Source organism: Melanotaenia boesemani, chromosome 23 (genome assembly GCF_017639745.1).
Source record: "Melanotaenia boesemani isolate fMelBoe1 chromosome 23, fMelBoe1.pri, whole genome shotgun sequence".
Classification (NCBI taxonomy): Eukaryota; Metazoa; Chordata; class Actinopteri; order Atheriniformes; family Melanotaeniidae; genus Melanotaenia; species Melanotaenia boesemani.
In genome coordinates, this window is record NC_055704.1 from 20,002,574 (window position 1) to 20,021,079 (window position 18,506).

The 18,506-nt window shown below is 38.7% G+C and overlaps 2 protein-coding genes across 5 annotated transcripts in view; both read left to right on the plus strand.

Moving 5' to 3' along the window:
- The first annotated feature begins 697 nt into the window (after positions 1-697).
- On the plus strand, positions 698-6,402 carry si:dkey-14d8.1 (zinc finger protein 135). The gene is made up of 7 exons (XM_041977884.1): positions 698-910; positions 1,766-1,974; positions 2,275-2,367; positions 2,478-2,570; positions 2,784-2,894; positions 3,390-3,513; positions 3,716-6,402. The coding sequence occupies exons 1-7, from the start codon at positions 886-888 to the stop codon at positions 5,401-5,403; spliced, it is 2,343 nt and encodes a 780-aa protein (XP_041833818.1). The 5' UTR covers positions 698-885; the 3' UTR covers positions 5,404-6,402.
- Positions 6,403-6,759: 357 nt separating this feature from the next.
- LOC121634810 overlaps positions 6,760-18,506 on the plus strand; it is a 29,715-nt gene continuing 17,968 nt past the window's right edge. Inside the window, exons 1-14 of one of the 4 annotated variants that reach the window (XM_041977736.1) lie at positions 6,760-6,986; positions 7,229-7,414; positions 8,050-8,418; positions 10,974-11,159; positions 12,320-12,685; positions 12,845-13,183; positions 13,264-13,647; positions 13,789-13,991; positions 14,164-14,271; positions 15,051-15,143; positions 15,251-15,361; positions 15,468-15,591; positions 15,855-16,106; positions 16,257-17,261. In XM_041977736.1, coding sequence (XP_041833670.1) covers positions 6,896-6,986; positions 7,229-7,414; positions 8,050-8,418; positions 10,974-11,159; positions 12,320-12,685; positions 12,845-13,183; positions 13,264-13,647; positions 13,789-13,991; positions 14,164-14,271; positions 15,051-15,143; positions 15,251-15,361; positions 15,468-15,591; positions 15,855-16,106; positions 16,257-17,101 — 3,657 coding nt within the window. In that variant the 5' untranslated portion in view covers positions 6,760-6,895 and the 3' untranslated portion in view covers positions 17,102-17,261. Of the gene's footprint in view, positions 6,987-7,228; positions 7,415-8,049; positions 8,419-10,973; positions 11,160-12,319; positions 12,686-12,844; positions 13,184-13,263; positions 13,648-13,788; positions 13,992-14,163; positions 14,272-15,050; positions 15,144-15,250; positions 15,362-15,467; positions 15,592-15,854; positions 16,107-16,256; positions 17,868-18,506 lie in introns of those variants that run through there. The other 3 variants (XM_041977739.1, XM_041977738.1, XM_041977737.1) reach the window with 3 other exon arrangements.

Below are 18,506 nucleotides of genomic sequence, written 5' to 3' on the forward strand. Positions count from 1 at the left end.
GTATCAGACAAGACATTTTCAAGTTTCTAGGAAAAAAGGGGGGAATTTTCCACATCCTGTTTGGTTGCACAAATGTGTAAAGCCCTTTGGTGATTCAGTTTATCATAATAAAAACAGCTTTTATATAAAAATAAATAGCTTGTTTTTGTCTTTTTTAGATGATTGTAACTAAAGTACAGTTCCAGTGTATTGCATTCACTTAAAAAAATGTAAGAGTAAGGGGGGAAAAAACAAGCTATTCTCTCACGTGTAAGAAGTAAAAACTAAAAAAGCCAAAGGTTTGTAATTACTGCAGAATACTTTAGTTTGCAAATCTTCAACTTGGTTGTAAAATGAGAAATGACCACAAGCCAAGTTTATAAGCATATAGCATAGTGGGGGGTCACAGGGATTCTATGAACACTGGATGCTGAAATCTCAGGACAGGTCTGAAAAACAAAGTCCTCAGATGCCTTTACAAATCCTTGAATGAACCTAACTATGCTGTTTTACAAATTTTTCTATGATCATTCTTTAAATTAACCCATTTCATTTAAACGTTTATAGAATATGAGAATGTTTCATTTAGCCACCGAAATAAGATACTGATATCCACTCCTATCCAAGTGAATCAAGACTTACATAAGTGAAAGAAACGTGTTTACTCCAAAAAGAAAAAAGTCAGAGCTTTAATTTTGTTTAGTAACTTCCGCCGGAACCAGTCCGACTTTTGTTTTGGAAAGCCGCAAACCAGCGGCCGCCATTATTCTTCCTGGCTTGACGTCCGAGTTAAGACGGTTTAATACTTTTAAACATAATATTTTACGGTAAACCAGTACATGTACTGCCTCTTTAGGGCAGTTGGTTAACCATCTCTTTGAATTAGCCACGTATCCTGCGCACAATATGGAGAGACGGTCCAATAAAGCAGGTAGGTTGCTAAGCTAACGTCGGCAAGCTAATAGTATCTGCTGCCGCGGGTGATGATCGGTAAATAAAACGCAGCACCAGCCATTTGCTGCACCCAGCAAACTCTTGCCCTTTTATACGTCTGTTTTCTTATTTTTGAACGATATATAGAAGGAAGCTTGTTAATAAGCTTCAGCGGTTAATGCTATTTCGAAATTAAACAATTTCTCCGCCCGATGCACGCCTCGTCCGTTGTATAGCAAATTTTCACTTTAGATGCCTTCTCCAAGCAACTATTTTATAGACACACTGTATGCTAAAGTTTGAATCTAACTTCACTGCAGATTGGCGCTCAATCTTCCCATCTCCAAGCGTGCACACGCAAGCGTGCACGTGTGCTTACCCTCTGCAGTTTATCTGCAGCCTTTAAAGCATTTGGTTAACACTACAGCGCCTCCTGCAGAAACTCCTGACGCCACCTCATAAAAATAGCTTTTTTTGTTTGTTTTGATTTATAAATACTTAAACACCCACCCAAGCACTATCAGTCATAGGGAGGTAAGATTTACGTTGTTTTTATTTATGCACTGAGTTCATCAAAGAAAGAAGGGGGTTAATAATTTCCAAAATTAGTACAAAAATTCACCTTTAGTGTAAGAAATGTTTGAACCATGTTGAACTGTCCTCATCATTTATTATTATTATTGTTATTATTATTTTCTTTCAAAGTAACTACTACAATAGTGTAATTCCCCTCTGGGTTAATATTTATAATTTCATTTATTTTCATTTATCTATTTTCATTTGATTATGCAAGAGGCTCCCAAAACAGAGTAATTTGTAAGCTTGTAAAATGATATTTCCAAATCTCTTTTAGGTGCTGGAAATGGTCTTCCCCTGGCCTCTCTGCGCCTCATGGCTTCTCCTCTACAGCTGACTTATTCATACATATGGCAGGTCATACGTCAGAGAAGTGTGAAGCATTACGTTAAAGTGGAGGAGTTTGTGACCATGGTAACACAGACTGTTCCTGAGCTCCTAAGTTTTAAGCAGACTGCCCAGCTAATACTGGGGCTCAGAGCCAGGGTGAGTTTGATTTTATTGCCTTTTTGTTTGGCAAACACGAAGGGACTTAACCAAAAGGAGAAGCTGTTTTAACAGTGGACTGGATATTGATTAAACTGACAGTAATCCATACTTTGTAAAAAATCAGACCTAGTGTTTGAAACCCTCCAACTATTATGTATAGTTACTACAAGCTTGCATAAAACTAAATGCCCAGAAAAGGGCAGATGATAGTAGTAAGCACTGCTTTTCTTCATATAAGCTCATAATGATGCTTGGTTTTGATTTTTCTATCTTCGCTGTCTGTCTTTTTTTATGTAGATCATCTTGGACTTACTGAACAAAGATGGCCCACCTGATTCCAAGGCTATCCAGACTCTTATAAATAAGTTGAAGATCTCAACATCTTCAATGGTATTCCTGCATATTTTTTTTCTTTAAACACATGGATTTCAGCCTTGAGTTTACAATAGTTTACAATCTTTAGATAGAGATGAAAATTGCTTTTTTTTCTTTCACTGTAGAAAGATGCAGAAGTGGAGAAATCACAGACCAACTTTATGGTGCTGGTCCAGAATCTGCTTAAAAACCGCACTGAGAGGAAACGTTTCTTCCAGGTATCTACATCTGTTTTAACGTGATATTACACAAACGTTAAGCATCACTTCACTAAGCCATTCAAATATTGGTTTTAAGTATTTGCTTGCTGCTTATTTTGTTGTCGCAACCATTTATTTATTCAATGGATAGATATAAAACTTATAAGTGTTCCCTTTGAGCAAACTGTTTGCAAAATAGTAAGAAATATTTTTTTAAATGTCTCTGTACAGGAAGTATTCCCTGTTCAGTATGGCACTAAGTTTGACACAGCGCTGCAGGCTCTCACTGCAGGCTTGGTGTGTAAGCTGGAGCAACTTCTTCCTGTTCCCAATCTTTCTCAGGTAAGTACCAGTCATAGACCTGTCAGGTATGTGCACTATGTTTCGACCTTGATTCATTCAGGTAATGTGCCGTAGTGTGGTGCAGAGTATTTCCAGACTCCAACAAGTGTGTTAAGGTGATCTTTTTTCCTCAGCTCAAAGCAAAACAGTATTTCATTGTAGGTTGAACTTTGGTAAAATGCATTCAATCAGAAATTGCTATTTTGTGTTAAAAACAGCCGTTTTATAGACTTGTATTTAAGACATTTTGCATAATATCTTCTAATCATTGTTTTCTATACTACAGTTTTTGAGAAACTGGATTCAGTATGTTACCTAATACAAAAGACTTCATATATTAGAAGAAAATAGCTTTTTTAATTTAAACATTGTGGATATTCAAATATTGTTTGTGTTGAACTAAACATTAAGAATAAAAAAAAAATCTAAATTGCAAAATGAATTCAGTTCAGGAAACCTATTAATTATTTCCATTTCCTGAAACATCTACTTCAGCTTGGAGCTATGATTTCTTCAGAGCCCACTGTCCTGGAAGCATGCAGCGGGTTCATTCCCGACCCGGGAGACCTGAAGACTCTCCTTCTACACCAACAGGCCAAAGGACTAATTGGTGTTAAAGGTATACTTCAAGTTTTGTAACGATTTGATTGAACATAGAAGAAAAGAGAAATTTAACACTGTGTTAAATGTGTGTTAAAATGCGTGTTAAAACTGTGTTGGGGGGCACCAACACTTATTTTGTGTTAACAAGACTGTCTGTGGATGATTACTTGAAGTTGCTATATGGAGTGATACATCCAGTCCTTTTCTTGTTCTTGCAGCAACTGTATCTACGTCAGTGGGCAACTGTGTGCTCTCTTCCCTCGCCTTCCTGCCAAAACCAGTGGAACCAACACCGCCTCCACCTCAACCACAATCACCAAAGCGACAGGAGGCCAGCCTTAATGAAAGAAGCCCTGAATCCTTCAGTGACAGCGAAGATGTGGGTGTGATTTCAGATGACTCTGAAAGCCCAGAAGCCTCTGCTGTTACACCTCACCTAGAAGGGTCATTAGGTCATAAAACAGCTGAAGGTAGTACCTCAAAGGAAAAAGGTGTCACAGCAACAGCTCAGAGCGAAAACCTGGTGCAGGAGAAAAGTTCTACCCAGCAACAACCTGAAACAAGTCCTCAAAGCAAAGGGAATGATGAAGCACCTGCAGCGCCAGACAAACCAGAACTGCAGCGGCTGCCCTTGAAATCGATTCCTTTCAGGGTTGTTCAAGTGCCAGTCAAAACTCCCTCCACCCCACAGAATGTGGGCAGTGCAGGAGGAAAGGATGGCCAAAAGACTCAGCGAGTCACTTTACATCAGTGGGTGTCACAGATTGCCACCAACTCCATGTCCCTCCCAGCCTTGCCACCTCTTCCTCCTGGCAGACTAGGTGAAGATGACATGAGGCCAAGTATAAGAAGGAAAAAGCAGTTCAGGCATTTAAGTGACAGATTTAGTTGCAGCGTGTGTGACAAGAGCTTCCCCTATCAGTCCAAGCTGATGGACCATGAGCGCATTCATACAGGCGAGAAGCCATTCCTCTGCACGGCATGCAACAAAAGTTTCCGAACGCAGGGGTTCCTCAACAACCACCTGAAAACCCACAGCACAGAGCGTCCTTTTGCCTGCGGTCAGTGTGGCAAGTGTTTCACCAAACTGCAGAGCTTGACAAAGCACATACTTGCCCACAGCGGTCAAAAGCCTTTCTACTGTAACATCTGTAACAAGGGCTTCACGCAGTCCACCTACTTTAAAAGGCACATGGAGTGTCACACAAGCCAGATGACGTTTCCCTGCAAGCACTGCAACAAAACCTTTCCTACCGCGTTTAAGCTGTCGAACCACGAGCGCTGGCACACCAGAGATCGCCCCCATATGTGCGAACGTTGCGGTAAAAGATTCCTTGTCCCTAGCTTGTTGAAGAGGCACATGGGTTATCACATTGGTGACCGCCAGTATCTCTGCTCCCAGTGTGGGAAGACCTTTGTTTACTTGTCTGACCTTAAGAGGCATCAGCAAGACCACATACCCAAAGCAAAAATCCCATGTCCTGTATGCCAAAAGAAGTTCTCCAGTAAGTACTGCCTCAGGGTTCATCTGAGGATCCACACCAGAGAGAGACCCTACCGGTGCACTCTATGTGAAAAGACCTTCACACAGGTTGGGAATCTGAAGGTCCACATCAGGTTACACACCAACGAGCGGCCCTTCAGCTGTGATGTGTGCGGGAAGACCTACAAGCTGGCGTCCCATCTGAATGTCCACAAAAGAACACACACATGCAAGAAGCCCTGGACATGTGACACCTGTGGGAAGGGCTTCTCTGTCCCTGGCCTTCTTAAGAAGCATGAGCAGTTGCATATAAGGGATGCAAACCCCGATTTTACTGGGAAACGAAGGCACAGGGGTAAACACAAGAAACACTCCCTAAAGAGGAAGTATGATGATGAAGAAGAGGGCAGTGATGACTATTAATCAGACTAACATTTTGTGCTCAACGGAGCTCCTCAGATCGTAGTTTTCAAGGTTTATACTAATCATTGGTAGAATTAAAATGGGTCATTGTAGAAGGCTATTGCAAAAGACACCCTGTGAATTATAAAAACAATTATGTACTTTTCAGTTTAATGTGCTGCCCTACGGTTGATATCGGGCAATCATGTTGTTTAGCCAGCAACAACACAGGGTGATGATGAAAGTATTGAATCTTAAGACTTAAGTTACAGTGTAAAAAGAAATGATGGTGTCACCAGGTTGTCGTCTATGCTTGCTAAGTGGCGCTCATTGTTTTAGATTTTCTTTTATTTGTGTACATATACAACGTGAAAGGGAACTTGGGTAATAAAATTATCCAAAATGTAACATTTGGAGGAAAATACAATCTCAATAGAGAATTATTTTCTGTTGTGTTTTTGGAGTTAATTCTTAGAAGTTATTTCTTCACAAAGGAAATTGTTAATCTTGAAATGTGGATAAATGCTTTCCAAGAGGTTTGGTTATCCGGTGGCTACATTGATACGGCTAAATGTTAAAACATTTCAAAGAATGTGACTGTAGATATTATGTAACGATATGCTGTAGTGTCTCTAGGAAACATTTTATCCTATTACTGTGTCCTTGTAGAAATTGTAGTTATTCGCAGATACCTTAATCACTCTTTTTGGGTTTTGTTCATAAATTTAACCTTGATTTGTAAACATTTGTTTTGCTTTTGTTTAAAGTGGATTTGCTTAATTTGTGTTTATTTCCACTTTACATTTTTCTGACTTTTCTTTTGCCCTGAAAAATTAAAAAAAAGATAGAATACATTAAAAGTCGATGGAAGATTTTGCAAATGTGTGATATTTACAGTGAATCACAATGTTACTTATCTGTACGACAGCAGCTGTGTGTAAATAACCCAGTAAATTGTGTACCCATTCTCAGTATTTTCTTTCTTTTTGATGCTTAAAAAAATAATAAATACTCTTTACAAAGGAATATTTTTCTTACTGTGTATCTTGTAAATCCATAGTAAACAGTTAACAAATGACTTAAACATAGATGTGTTCTTTTATGTTTACTCAGTGACAGGAGGGAAAACATTCAAAATCATTACCCATGAAAAGGTTGCGTTACATTTAGAGTTAGATAAATTTGTTTAAAAGTACAATCATAAAAAATTAAAAGTTATCAAGTGAATGTAACGCTACCATTTTTATGATATGAGAGAAATGTTTTTCAGATTTCCAATGGCCATGAAGCCCCCCCTTCACCGTCTGCTAGGCAACGCTCTTCCCACTGGCTCAGATAAAATGACGTCATTAGAGCGACGAGAAAACGGAGCGCCATTTTGAAAAAAGTGAAAACATTCCACATTATCATCAGACAAAAACGCCAAAACGAGAATACTGAGCATTTAAGCAGTTGTGTAACAGTAGTGAGGCTGTCAGAAAGACCTCCAGGTGGTAAGACATTATAAACTAACATGTGTGACATACTTGCTGGTGCCATGACAGGCAACACGGATCAGTCAGCCAATATGGTACTTGAATTCATGATTTCTGATGTCAGAACAGGTACGTTTTATTTGTTTTGTGAGCAGCTGAAAGCAAACTTTATGCAAGGGCAATACAGTAAAATGCAACCACACGGTACAGAAAAGAAAAAGAGCCCTGGTCGTTTATATATTAGATTAGGTGGGAAAAAAGCATTCACTTGAAACCAACAGCACCGTTTGCCTGAGCACATTTGATACTGTATGTCTATAGGAAGCCATAGTAATAGATAAGAGTGTATATTCTGTTATTTTCTCCTGCAGGTCAGCCGACTATTGAAAACATGCCCGAAACCCTCGCTACACCATTCCCAACATCGTGTCCCATAGAGAACCCACACTGTGTCAAAGTAGAGGACTGTGAGTCTCCTTCTACAAGCAGCATGGTGAACTCCACTATAGTACAGACATCTGCCATGTGGTCTCCTAGCTATGTGGGAAGAAGAAAAGGTAAGTGTAAAGTGTGATGAAAAGGTTTAGAGACTATAACCCTAAAATTTATAAATAATTATGGGGGATGCTCAGAGAGCTAATTTAATGCTTGGATGCTTTGTTCTGAGTACTTGAAAGTGCTGATTTCATGTTGTGAAAGGGAGAAGTCACATCTAGCCAGACAGTGCAGCTGGTGAGCTGATCATAAAGATCTGGGCAAAAACTTTTAATTTGAACATAGTGAGTAGACATGTGGTGGACATGATGGAACAATTTACTGTTAAAACTGTTCAAGGGCACCAAATACTCTCAGACACCTTACAGAAGCATCTAATCTGAAAGTGTAACCAGAAGTCTTCAGGCAATCAGAAATTATGTCTTTCTGTGCTTTGATGTTTTTCTCCTTTCTCATGTCACACTAAAGCCTAATTTCTTGATCATATTTTAAAATATCCTTTTTATTATTTTCATTTTTAAAGACAAACCTTCTGAAATTTTGATTGCAACCTCTACAGAAACCCCTCAATCAGCTTTTTTATTAATAGAACCTACTCTTCAATGTTGATCGTTTTGTTATAATTTAAATGCATTACTGATTTTAGGTATTTCTTCTGCTGTTATGACTTCATAAATTATGCTTTTTTTGTCCATAGATAAACCCACTTGCAGCTGGTCAAAGAAAGAGGTTCTTGCATTGTTGACATACTGGGCAAATCCTGCCGTTCAGGAAGAGCTTCTACGCAATGTGAGAAATAATGCAGTTTACAACAGCCTCAGTGCGAAGTTGGCATCACATGGATTTAACAAAACAGCACAGAAGTGCAAGGAGAAAATAAAAAAACTAAAGCAGGACTACAGGAGAATTAAGAACAGTGATCACCTGGATGGAGGAAAGACTATCTGGTTTGACATTATTGATGAAGTACTCAGTTCTCAGGCCACAACATCAGTACCTTCAAGAACTGCAAAGTCTTCCTCAGCTAAGACCACTCAGTCAGTTGTGTTGGATATGAAGACTGAAGGTAAGCAGAAGTTTAATTACAGATTAATTAAAGCATGTCTTAAGGTATGGTATGGTTTATTATCGTTTCGGGTTTCTTTTTTCCTTTTAATTTCTGCAATGCCAGACAATTGTCACCAGGTACTGTTAAGGGCCATAATGAGACTTAAAAAAATGGTATCTTTAACTATAATAATGCCTAAATCTATATTGTGAGGTGACAGTTGCAATCAGAATAGATACAGATGACCTGCTATTTAGATATGTTTTTACTCAACTATTAATGACAACAGTCAAGAGTTGGTGATTTCCGAATGAAAATATGTCCTTCAGTATCAGTTAGCTTACATGAAAACAGTAGTCTGAAATGGCAAAAACAGCATTAATAAAGTTTTTATTAACCTGGTGGGACAAAGGCCCAGCTGCAGGAAGAGAAACACCTAAAAAGATTAATGTGGGAGTTTGTGAGAGTGTGAGAAAATGGCTCTGAAAAAAACTCTTTACCTCTTTACCTGCGATGGGGGTCCTGGATTCTTGACTGCGCGACTTACTCTTACCCCCAAAATGAACAGTAACAAATCAGTTCCAGCTGGCATTTGGGGTGGACAGTGATGGTTGCCAGACACTCTGTTGTGCTTTTCAAGTCTTATCTTTCTCCAAAAATTCCTCAGTGTGTCATTTTAGACATGCTTTAAAACTATGGAAAATGTGCTTTGGATTTATATAAAAGTTAGTTAATATTAATCTCTTCAATCAGTGCTTTCTTTTGATGTAACTCAAAGTTCTCAGATGAATAATAATTAACTAAAAAAAATATAATTTTTTCTATAAAACTACATTGCAGTCTACTGATTAGAACTAGTGAATGTTTACAGATTGAAAGTAAAAAGGGGCAGAAATTTTACTTTATTAATCCACTTTGTGGAAAGACTAATCAAGATTTATAAAAAATAATTTCACATTATTCTAATTCATTTTTTTTTTCTCCAGACTTCTATTTTTATCTTACTTCAAAGCCTGGCTTTATTGTTCTCTATTTTAGTAGCTGTTTTTTCTGTTCCATCCTTTTGTGTGTGTGTCAATCTTCTTAAATAATGAATCACTGTCTCACCTGAAAATCACTGGTAATTGTTGTTCTTACCATACTTACAAATGTGTTCCACAAATGTCTAAATTATGATGTTTTAAGACAAGAGAATGAAGAAACAGAGGTATTTGTAATTTAAATAAAAAGACACTGATATTCAAATAAATCCAAGCTGCTTCTGATCATGTTGCAAAGCTGCAAGACTCAGACTGTTCCCTCTGACTAAAAACAGAAATGAGCATTTGCTGGTTATTTTTGATACGCCGTCTTGTGACACCAGTTCTGAAGCTTCATCTCTTGGTGAGATGGAAGAGAGAGAGGAAGAACTACAGTCGACTGGATGCACTGAGGAGAAGGCCCACAAAGACGGATGGACAAACTTAAAGGCGACCCAGGAGAGTTTTCGGGGATTGATCCTCTTAGGAACCAGAGCTGTCCAACCAAATGTGTGTTTGTCACTAAGTCAAAGTAGGACTAAGTCTGATGAGGACAAATCTGTTCTTATATCTGCAGGTGAATATAGTTGGTGTCACAAAGACTGGTGATAATGAACTAATCTTCTTTTACTAGCCGTTAATTTATATCTCATAAACGGAGCCCGTCAAATTAAATTTAATTCAGAGATCCTTTCTTCATTCTCTTGAATATGAATTAAATTTACTTTACTGTATAAACTTTGGTTCAACATTATATTTACACACGTGGTCCTAAGATCAATTAAAACAACAACTTTTCAGTAGCGTTGTAAGACTGAATTGTTTAATGATAAATTTAAATTTAACAGAGGGTGATGCCTTGATGTTTTGTTCTAATATTAAAAGCGATTATGCCACAAGTTTGTGATTAAATTTTCATCTATTTTGACAATAATCAAGATGTAGGAGCAAATTACTGCTTAAAGTATTACCTGACAAGTGGGTTACCTGGAAACGTAAACCAGTTTTTGAAACCCATATCGTACTTTACTTTGCCAACAAGCCTCTGTAAGCTGATGTGTGCATCACATTATGTATTGGGAAACACAAGTATTGTTTTGGCCAGAAGAAGATGGATTTTTATAGCAATGAGCAGCATTTGCAGGCTGTCATTCACCAACAGAAATGTAAAGCACACGTCAAGCTTATTCATACCAGAATAGATCGTTACATGAATGGCTTATACACAAGATGACTGAAAATAACGTAACAGTGTGAGGCAAAATGTTTCAGCTCTAGGAGAGGATTTGAGTTTATTTTTATTGGCTGTGAATTTTTTTTATTTATGGAACTGCTCCAGAGGTGATCTCAAGGATGTTTCCCTATTTTTATTGTTGTTGTAGCTGTGGGGTGGACTCATTTTCTCTGAATCAGAACATCTTAATTATTCCAGTTTTTGAAAATCAAAGCTCATATAAGCTCTTCTTTTTGGGAACTTTCATTCGGTTAAAAATCTGAATGGTGATTTTGCTCAAATAAGAATAATTTTACCATGTTTTATTTTCTGTCTTGCAGACAAAACATCTAAAATCAGCATTCCTGAAACCCAGACACTTTGTTCCACTGAGAACCCAGACGAACCAGATTTTTACTTTGTTACGGTCGAGGACTGTGGTACTCCCTCTACAAGCACTGCGACCACCTCCACAGCACCGCAGACATCAATCACGTGGTCGCCTGTCCATGTGGAGAGGAGAAAATGTGAGTACAAAGAAAGTGGTTTTAAAGAAAGCAAAAGGCTGTTACAGTAGTTGCCTTGCACAATGATGCCTTGTTCCCAGCATCCCTGTCACACTTTGAATTCTCCCTGGAAGTCCCGATCTGATTATATGAAGACCTAATTTACAAATCTTTTCCACTTGAAAATAGCAAACCAACTATTTAAATTTTGGGAAAGAGGAAGACATCGTAAGGAACACATCTATGAAAAAGAGGCAGGTTGTGAGTAATAATTGTTGGTTTGAATTCCCCTCAGGGCTGTGGACTCAGACTCTGTTTCCCCCTCCACGCTGAAGCACTGTGCCAATCAGCTGTCTTAGATATTTTTAACACCTTACAGGAGACCTGCTATGTGCCAGCCTGCTTCAAAACCTCAACCATCATACTAGTCTTGACCCACCTCTAAGCCATCATAGACCCTCTCCTGGATCCCCTACAGTTCATCTAAAGAGCGAACAGATCTGTAGACAGCTGTAAACATTGTCTACAGGACACAGTATGTTTACATTTTAAAACTGTAAATAGGGCTACCTTTTTGGGCTCTTGCACGTTTGACTCTTGCGTGTTGCACATGACATCATGATAAATTCCTTGTACAGTAAAGTGTTCTTTACCGTACCTGGCAATGAAGCATCTTTCTGATTCTGATGGCGCAGATCACCGAATGTACAAGAAATGACAAATGTGATCTTAGTCACCCTTCTGACTTGATTAGCTTCTTTAGTCTTGGAGACTGTGGGATCTTTCATTGATGACTGATGTTCGCTCCAAAGTTGTTGTAGACTTGAGTCAAACCACCTGTGATGATCCTTTGAGTTAAGGTTTGTCACTTTGGTTCAGATGTAAATGCCCAGTTTCTGCACATATCTGGGATTCATTGCTAAACCACAAATTTGAGCTGCCACACGGTCAGAACTAGACTTCCAAGAAATGTTCCAAGCATGGCCGAAGAGCTGGGCGATGCTTCGCTGTGCAAAGTACTGACTTTAAAATAAACTTTGCTAAAAGTTTTTCTTTATTTATAGTCTTTTTATTTAATTTCTGTTTTATCCTGATACTTTCATAGGTTTTTCATCTGCTATCATTGCTTGATAAATTGCACCCTTATGTTTTGTTTGTTTGTTTTTGTTTTTTTTCTCCAGATGAGCACACTTGTAGTTGGTCAAAAAAAGAGGTCCACGCATTGTTGGCTTACTGGGCAAATCCCGCTGTTCAGGAAGAGCTTCTCCGAAATGTGAGAAATAACACAGTTTACAGCAGCCTCAGCGCCAAACTGGCATCACTTGGATTTAACAAATCAGCACAGAAGTGCAAAGAGAAAATTAAAAAACTCAAGCAGGATTACAGGAGGATAAAAAACAGTAAACACATGGGTTGCAGGACTGCATGGTTTGGCATCATGGATGAAATCCTAAGTTCTCAGGCTACAGCATCAAAACATTTAAAAACAACAAAATCTTTCTCAGCTGAGTCCACTCAGGCATTTGTGTTGGATGTGGATGCTGATGGTAAGTAGAAATTTAACTAAAACGAACCAAGTGCATATATTAAAACAGTTTTGTTACCATTCAGCTGCATTTCTTCAGCTCTTTAGAGAGCATTGACCTTTTATAATTTGTCTTTAAAGCCCTTTTATTCTCTCTTTATGTTTCAATTTCATAACAAAGATGAAACACTGTGGTTGCCTGATGAAGTCCAAGTGCTCGTAACTCTTTGGGCACAACCAAACATCCAGAAGCAGCTTCTCACCTCAGCGGCAAACAATCAAGTATTCACGTACCTCAGCAATGAGCTGGCTTTGGTGGGTTTTAACAAGACGCCACAGCAATGCAATCTTAAAGTAAATAAGCTTAAAGAGGAATACAAAAAAATCAAAGAAGATGAACCACATGGGGATGATGAAAGCGATTGGTTTGCTGTTATGGATACTGTCCTCGGCTCAAATGGAAAGGCTTCTAAAGAGATGGATTTATCTGTCATCCTTACTACACCTAAATCACCCGAAGGTGAGCATTTAAACTTCATTACAAGACTTTTTATCACTTTGGCAGATGTTACTGTTTTACCTCTGTTGCATCGCTGTCAGCAGATTCCTCCCAAACTGTTTGGACCTCAGATGAAGTCAACGTGTTACTCACACGATGGGCAGTGGAAAGCATCCAGAAGCAGCTGAGATCAACTCAGGAAGATGAGAGAGTGTACGCCCAGCTAAGCTCAGAGCTCGCCACTCAAGGCTTCGATAAGACCACCAGCCAGTGCAGGGCAAAAATAAGACTCCTGAAACAAGAGTATGAAAGGATTAAGGAACAGAAAGACTCCAAAATGCATAAAAGCAGGTGGTTTGCCATCATGGATAAAGTCCTCAGTCACAGCAAGCCAAAGACTAAAACTAAACTAGCAGCTAACGTCACAGAGATGGAGCCTGCATCTCGACAAGCATCACAAGACCTACCTTCTGCACCAGTAGAAGGTAAATACTCAGTGGTTTACAGCATAAAACTTTTTGGTGCAAATATTACTGAATCTCAAAGAGCTCATATAAGAAAATTCAATAAATTTTGTATTTTATTTGTAATATTGTGTATTTCAACATTTCCTGTCTCATTTTCAGGTTGCCACTTGTCCGTCCCCTCGTTGTGCCTCCTGGTTCCAACCCTGCGGTTGATGTGTGCCTTTGCCTGGCAGGTGGTCCAGTGTTGTAATGTGCAGCATTACAGAAAAGTGGAGGAGTTGGTGGAGTTGGTGACGGAGTTGGCTCCAGAGCTGCTGACACCCAGAGAAAGAGTGCAGCTCCTGCTGAGACTGAGGGCGAGGGTAAGAGGCAGGGGTTGGTTTTCAAGCATCGGTGCATTGTCCAAACTGTAAACTAACCCGTCTGAGTGCTTTTTATTTGCATTCAGCAACAAAATAAGGAGATTTATTTTAATGTGGGCCAAAACAAAGTTAAACAAATGCAACTAAAATATGTTATAATTGTCTGTTTCAGCTTGTGCTTGAGTTGTGTCGCAGTCAAGGCACAGCTAACCTGCTGAATGTCGAGCCTCACCTGAGGGTTATTCAAAGCCTCACGATAGGCTCCAGCTGTGGTCAGGAGGTAGGCCTGTGTAATACAAATATTCAAACAAACCTTTACAACATAATGAGAGTCAGGTAAAATAGCCGTCTGGTAGCTTTTCTAATTTCTAATGAAAAGGTTTATTAATTTATTTAGTTCTGACTTTTCTTCATGGACTTATTGATTGAGCTAACTTTGAATACATCTTCCTCTTCAGTCTGTACACCACTGCCTGTCTGCTGCTCAAAACAACCTTTTTTCCAGCATGTCCGCTTTAGCTTGCAGAAAGTTTGATGAGCTTTGCCTAGGACACCAAAATCTAACCCTCATACTCCTGTGTCGATCAGTCAAAGAACTCAACTTATCTTTGCCTGAGGCACTGATCTCCTTCCTTTTTTTTTTTCTTGTTAAAGCTCCATATCGACCTCATGATGTCTGGCTTTGAATGGTTTAATGTTTTTCTGATTCCTTTAGACGCACTGGACACTTAGACAGTAGATCCACAGGATGAGATAGTGGAATCACTCCATTATTTAAGCTTCCTCTGTCAGTAAATGATCAAATGTAGGGTCCTTTGTAATGAATTGTATAGTTTAGCATCTGTAATGGTGGTACCACGCTTCCTGCTTTTATGGTTAATCCCTTGATGCCTCCTTCTCTTACATTACAACTTTTTATTTTTCTTTACTTTTGATTATAAAATGTTTATTTAGCAGTTTAGTCATGTGCTGTTTTTGATTCAAATTGGGAACACTAATGCACACAGTGGACCATCACATTTACTGTTTTCTTGTTTGTTTTGGTGCTGGTGTTGATAGGAGCTGGAGGAGCTGGAAAGTTCAAAGTCGAACTTTGTGGAAGTTGTTCATGCTTTGCTTAAAGACACAGAAGAAAGGAGGAGATTTTTCATGGTCAGACACCATCATTCAAGTCATGTTTTACAGTTTTATCAAAACCACTCAGCATTTTATGTCTGGTAATATTTTGTAAGCAAATTTTGCTGTTTTTTTGTTTTTAGGAAGTCTTCCCCATTCACTACGGTCATCAGTATGAAGTCACATTGCACTCACTCGTGTGGAAATTCATTTCCAGACTGGACAGTCTGTTGCCCATCCCTGATATAAAACAGGTGATTGGCAGGAACCTGGGTTAATTGTGATGTAATTTACCAAGATTTTTAATAATTTTAACTTGTGACTACATATTCATTCCATGTTTGATTAATGCCTTTGTAGACAGCAGAATGGCTCAGCACCTCCCCTTCTGTAATGGAGGAATGTGGACAACTGGTTTTGCAGCCAGAGCAGCTGAAAGTACTGCTGCACTTCCACGAGCAACAGTCGGGAAACACGAACCGAGGTGAGTGTTGTACTAACCCTGTTAAAGAAACGAAATAATATCAGCACGTCGTAACTGTCCACTGATGCCTAAAATCTGCTAAGCAAACATTCTCTTCACATTTTATTTTAAACAACCCAAAGGAAAATTATTATATTTTATATTTTAAAGACAATTCAAGCATCAGAACATCTGAAGAGCTGCGTCAATAAATGAATTCTAGTTGTGATTAAAAAGCTCATGCAGAGAGTCATGATATTAATGATCATCTTTATTTCTTACAGGCTTCTCTCGAGCTCAGAACATGTTTTTGCCTGAACTGTCTCTTCACCCCAAAGCAAACCCAAACAGTCTTTCTTCAGAGCAACAACAAGCATCTACCATCGATGGTGATGGTGGACGGTATGATTATAGCAAGGGTGAAGAACTATTTGAGGAAAACCAAACTGATGACAAACCAAGTCTGGAGGACTTTGGCAAAGGAAATGAAGACCTGATAGACGACCAATGTGAAGGCACGATTGTAAACTCCTTAAGTACGAATCCAGTTTAACACTCCCAGATTGTCATATTGAAGACAAAAGTGATGCAACTAATACTTTAATAAAGGTTGAACTGCGATAAAAAGTCTTTCCATTTGACAGAGACATTAAAACTGTCATATCTGCTCTTCATCCATCTTCCAGGTTTAGATCATGCACCTTTACAGAAGCATCCCTGTGCTATGTGTTCCTACACAGACAGCCAAGTGTCAGGACTTCTTAAGCACATCAGAGAGGAGCATCTCATCCAGGACTCCATTCCCTCAGAAGAATCAGGAGGAGACGACTTGCTTCAAATTGTTGATGCTGAAATGTGCTTTCAGGACCAAGCGGAGGCTCATGAGTACAACATGGAGCTCTTCCAGGATGTAGCAACCTCTAACAGCCACATTAAAACAGACGACCATTTATTCCAATGCGATAAGTGTGATAAAAAGTACGCCTCCAAGGCGTCGCTGATAGTGCATTATCGGATTCACACAGGTGAGGCTCCGTTTCTGTGTTCGCACTGCGGCCAAAGTTTCAGATCTTCATCCAACCTGGAGTTACACCTCCGTATACACACAGGAGAACGTCCCTACAAATGTCACATTTGTGGAAAGACTTCAATCCAGCATCTGGCGCGGCACATGCGCATGCACAGAGGGGAAAAGAACTACCTGTGTACAGAGTGTGGGAAGGCTTTTCTCTCCTCTGGGGAGTTAAAGTTACACATGCGCTACCACACAGGCGAGAGGCCTTACACGTGCAAACACTGCGGGAAAGGCTTCATCGCGAAGTGCCATTTGACAGTTCACACACGACAACATACGGGAGAGAGTCCGTACAGGTGCTCCATGTGTCCAAAATCTTTTCCCACTTTGAGAGCGCAGAAAAAGCACCTGAAGATCCACACGAACAAGAAGTCTTTCCAGTGTTTGAAATGTGGGAAAATATTCAGGCAGGAGGATACTTTCAAACTGCATGTTGAAACACATGATTTAATATGAACTCATTTTTATTTTTACATTTCAGTGTTCAGCATGAGTCTAAAGAGCAACAAACAGCAACAGTTAGCAATACAGTTATTATAATTTCCCTTTAGGATTAATAAATTATTTTTCATTTCATTTACATATACAGTCAGTTCAATGTATGACACTATAGGAAGTCAAAATAAAAATAAAAAAAATAACCGTTTTCTTTTATATTTTCCTTCTTATTTTATTATCTATGTAATCAGATTACTATGATATTTGGGAGTTTAAAAAGATGTTTGAACATTTGAACTCATGACAAACGATTCTCAGCTGTTGACAGATTAGTTTTGCAGGATGGGGCCTTGTCGTTGACCATTTCATTAAAGTTCATCATAAATTTTTCTCCATTTGCTAGCCATGCCACGGAGCTGAGATGTATTTCCCAATGAAGAGTTTGAATATTATTTGTTCTTTAGCAAGATGCAAATGACTTCATTATCAACAAAACTACATTAAATGGATTGAATGAGAAACATGTCCAATATTTCAGTGTGCGTGTAGTTTCTGTGGAGGTGATGATCTTCCCTGCTTCTGCCAAATGTAGATTTGTGAGTCATCACTTTATATCACTTTCATCTGCTCATCCACAGTGGCAGACTGCCTCTTTTTAACCCGCTAACCTCTGCTTACTTGTTCAAATGTAGCTTTTCTGTCCGTTAATTCAGTTTCTTAGACTTATTTCTTGGTCACAAACAGTTTGTCCTTGTGTTTTTCCATCTCTCGCTGTGCATTGCGTATTTAAGGACATATTCATTTCAGTTTTCTTTTCTGGGACTTTGACATTTTTCTTGGTCTACTTGTAAGTTTCCTTTTTTAGTTCAAGCAAGTACAGTTTAGACAGAGCTGACTGGGAACAACTATCATGTTTATAATTCCCTCCGTTGTTTCCATGGACAGCTCTCCGTTTGGGTCCATGTCTCCAGGTAACTCAGGACATTTTACATTTAAAACTGTGTGCTAGCATTTGTTTTGGTTTTGCAAATTACACGTTGATTGGATTTATTTTCTCTCTATTTGATTTGTGAGAATAATTTGCCAGAAATGAACAGCAATTCAATTTATTTGTATGTTTTACAAATAAACAATATTAAGCTGTTAAATGAAGTAACTTTTTCAAGAGTGGTAATAAAAATTATTTCTGCACACATCCAGATACAATTTGGTCGTATTTAGTTCTGGTTGTATTTTGGGACACAAAATACGACCAGCATCAAAAACACAGCTCCCTTTTTAAAGTAGTAATTCCTTTTAAAAATAATTTGCTTTTAACCCCCATTGAGATAAACTGTATTAAAAAGTGCTTTCACAATTATCTCGTCATTTTCCTCTTTTCATTCTTTCCTCATTCTTCTTTATTCAGTGTGTCAATTTCTTC

Excerpts from the sequence above, each read along its gene's own strand:
- si:dkey-14d8.1 (XM_041977884.1), top strand. The coding sequence starts at position 886 with ATGGAGAGACGGTCCAATAAAGCAG. Across the intron at positions 2,895-3,389 it reads CTGTTCCCAATCTTTCTCAG|CTTGGAGCTATGATTTCTTC; the intron begins GTAAGTACCAGT and ends CATCTACTTCAG. Across the intron at positions 3,514-3,715 it reads AGGACTAATTGGTGTTAAAG|CAACTGTATCTACGTCAGTG; the intron begins GTATACTTCAAG and ends TTGTTCTTGCAG.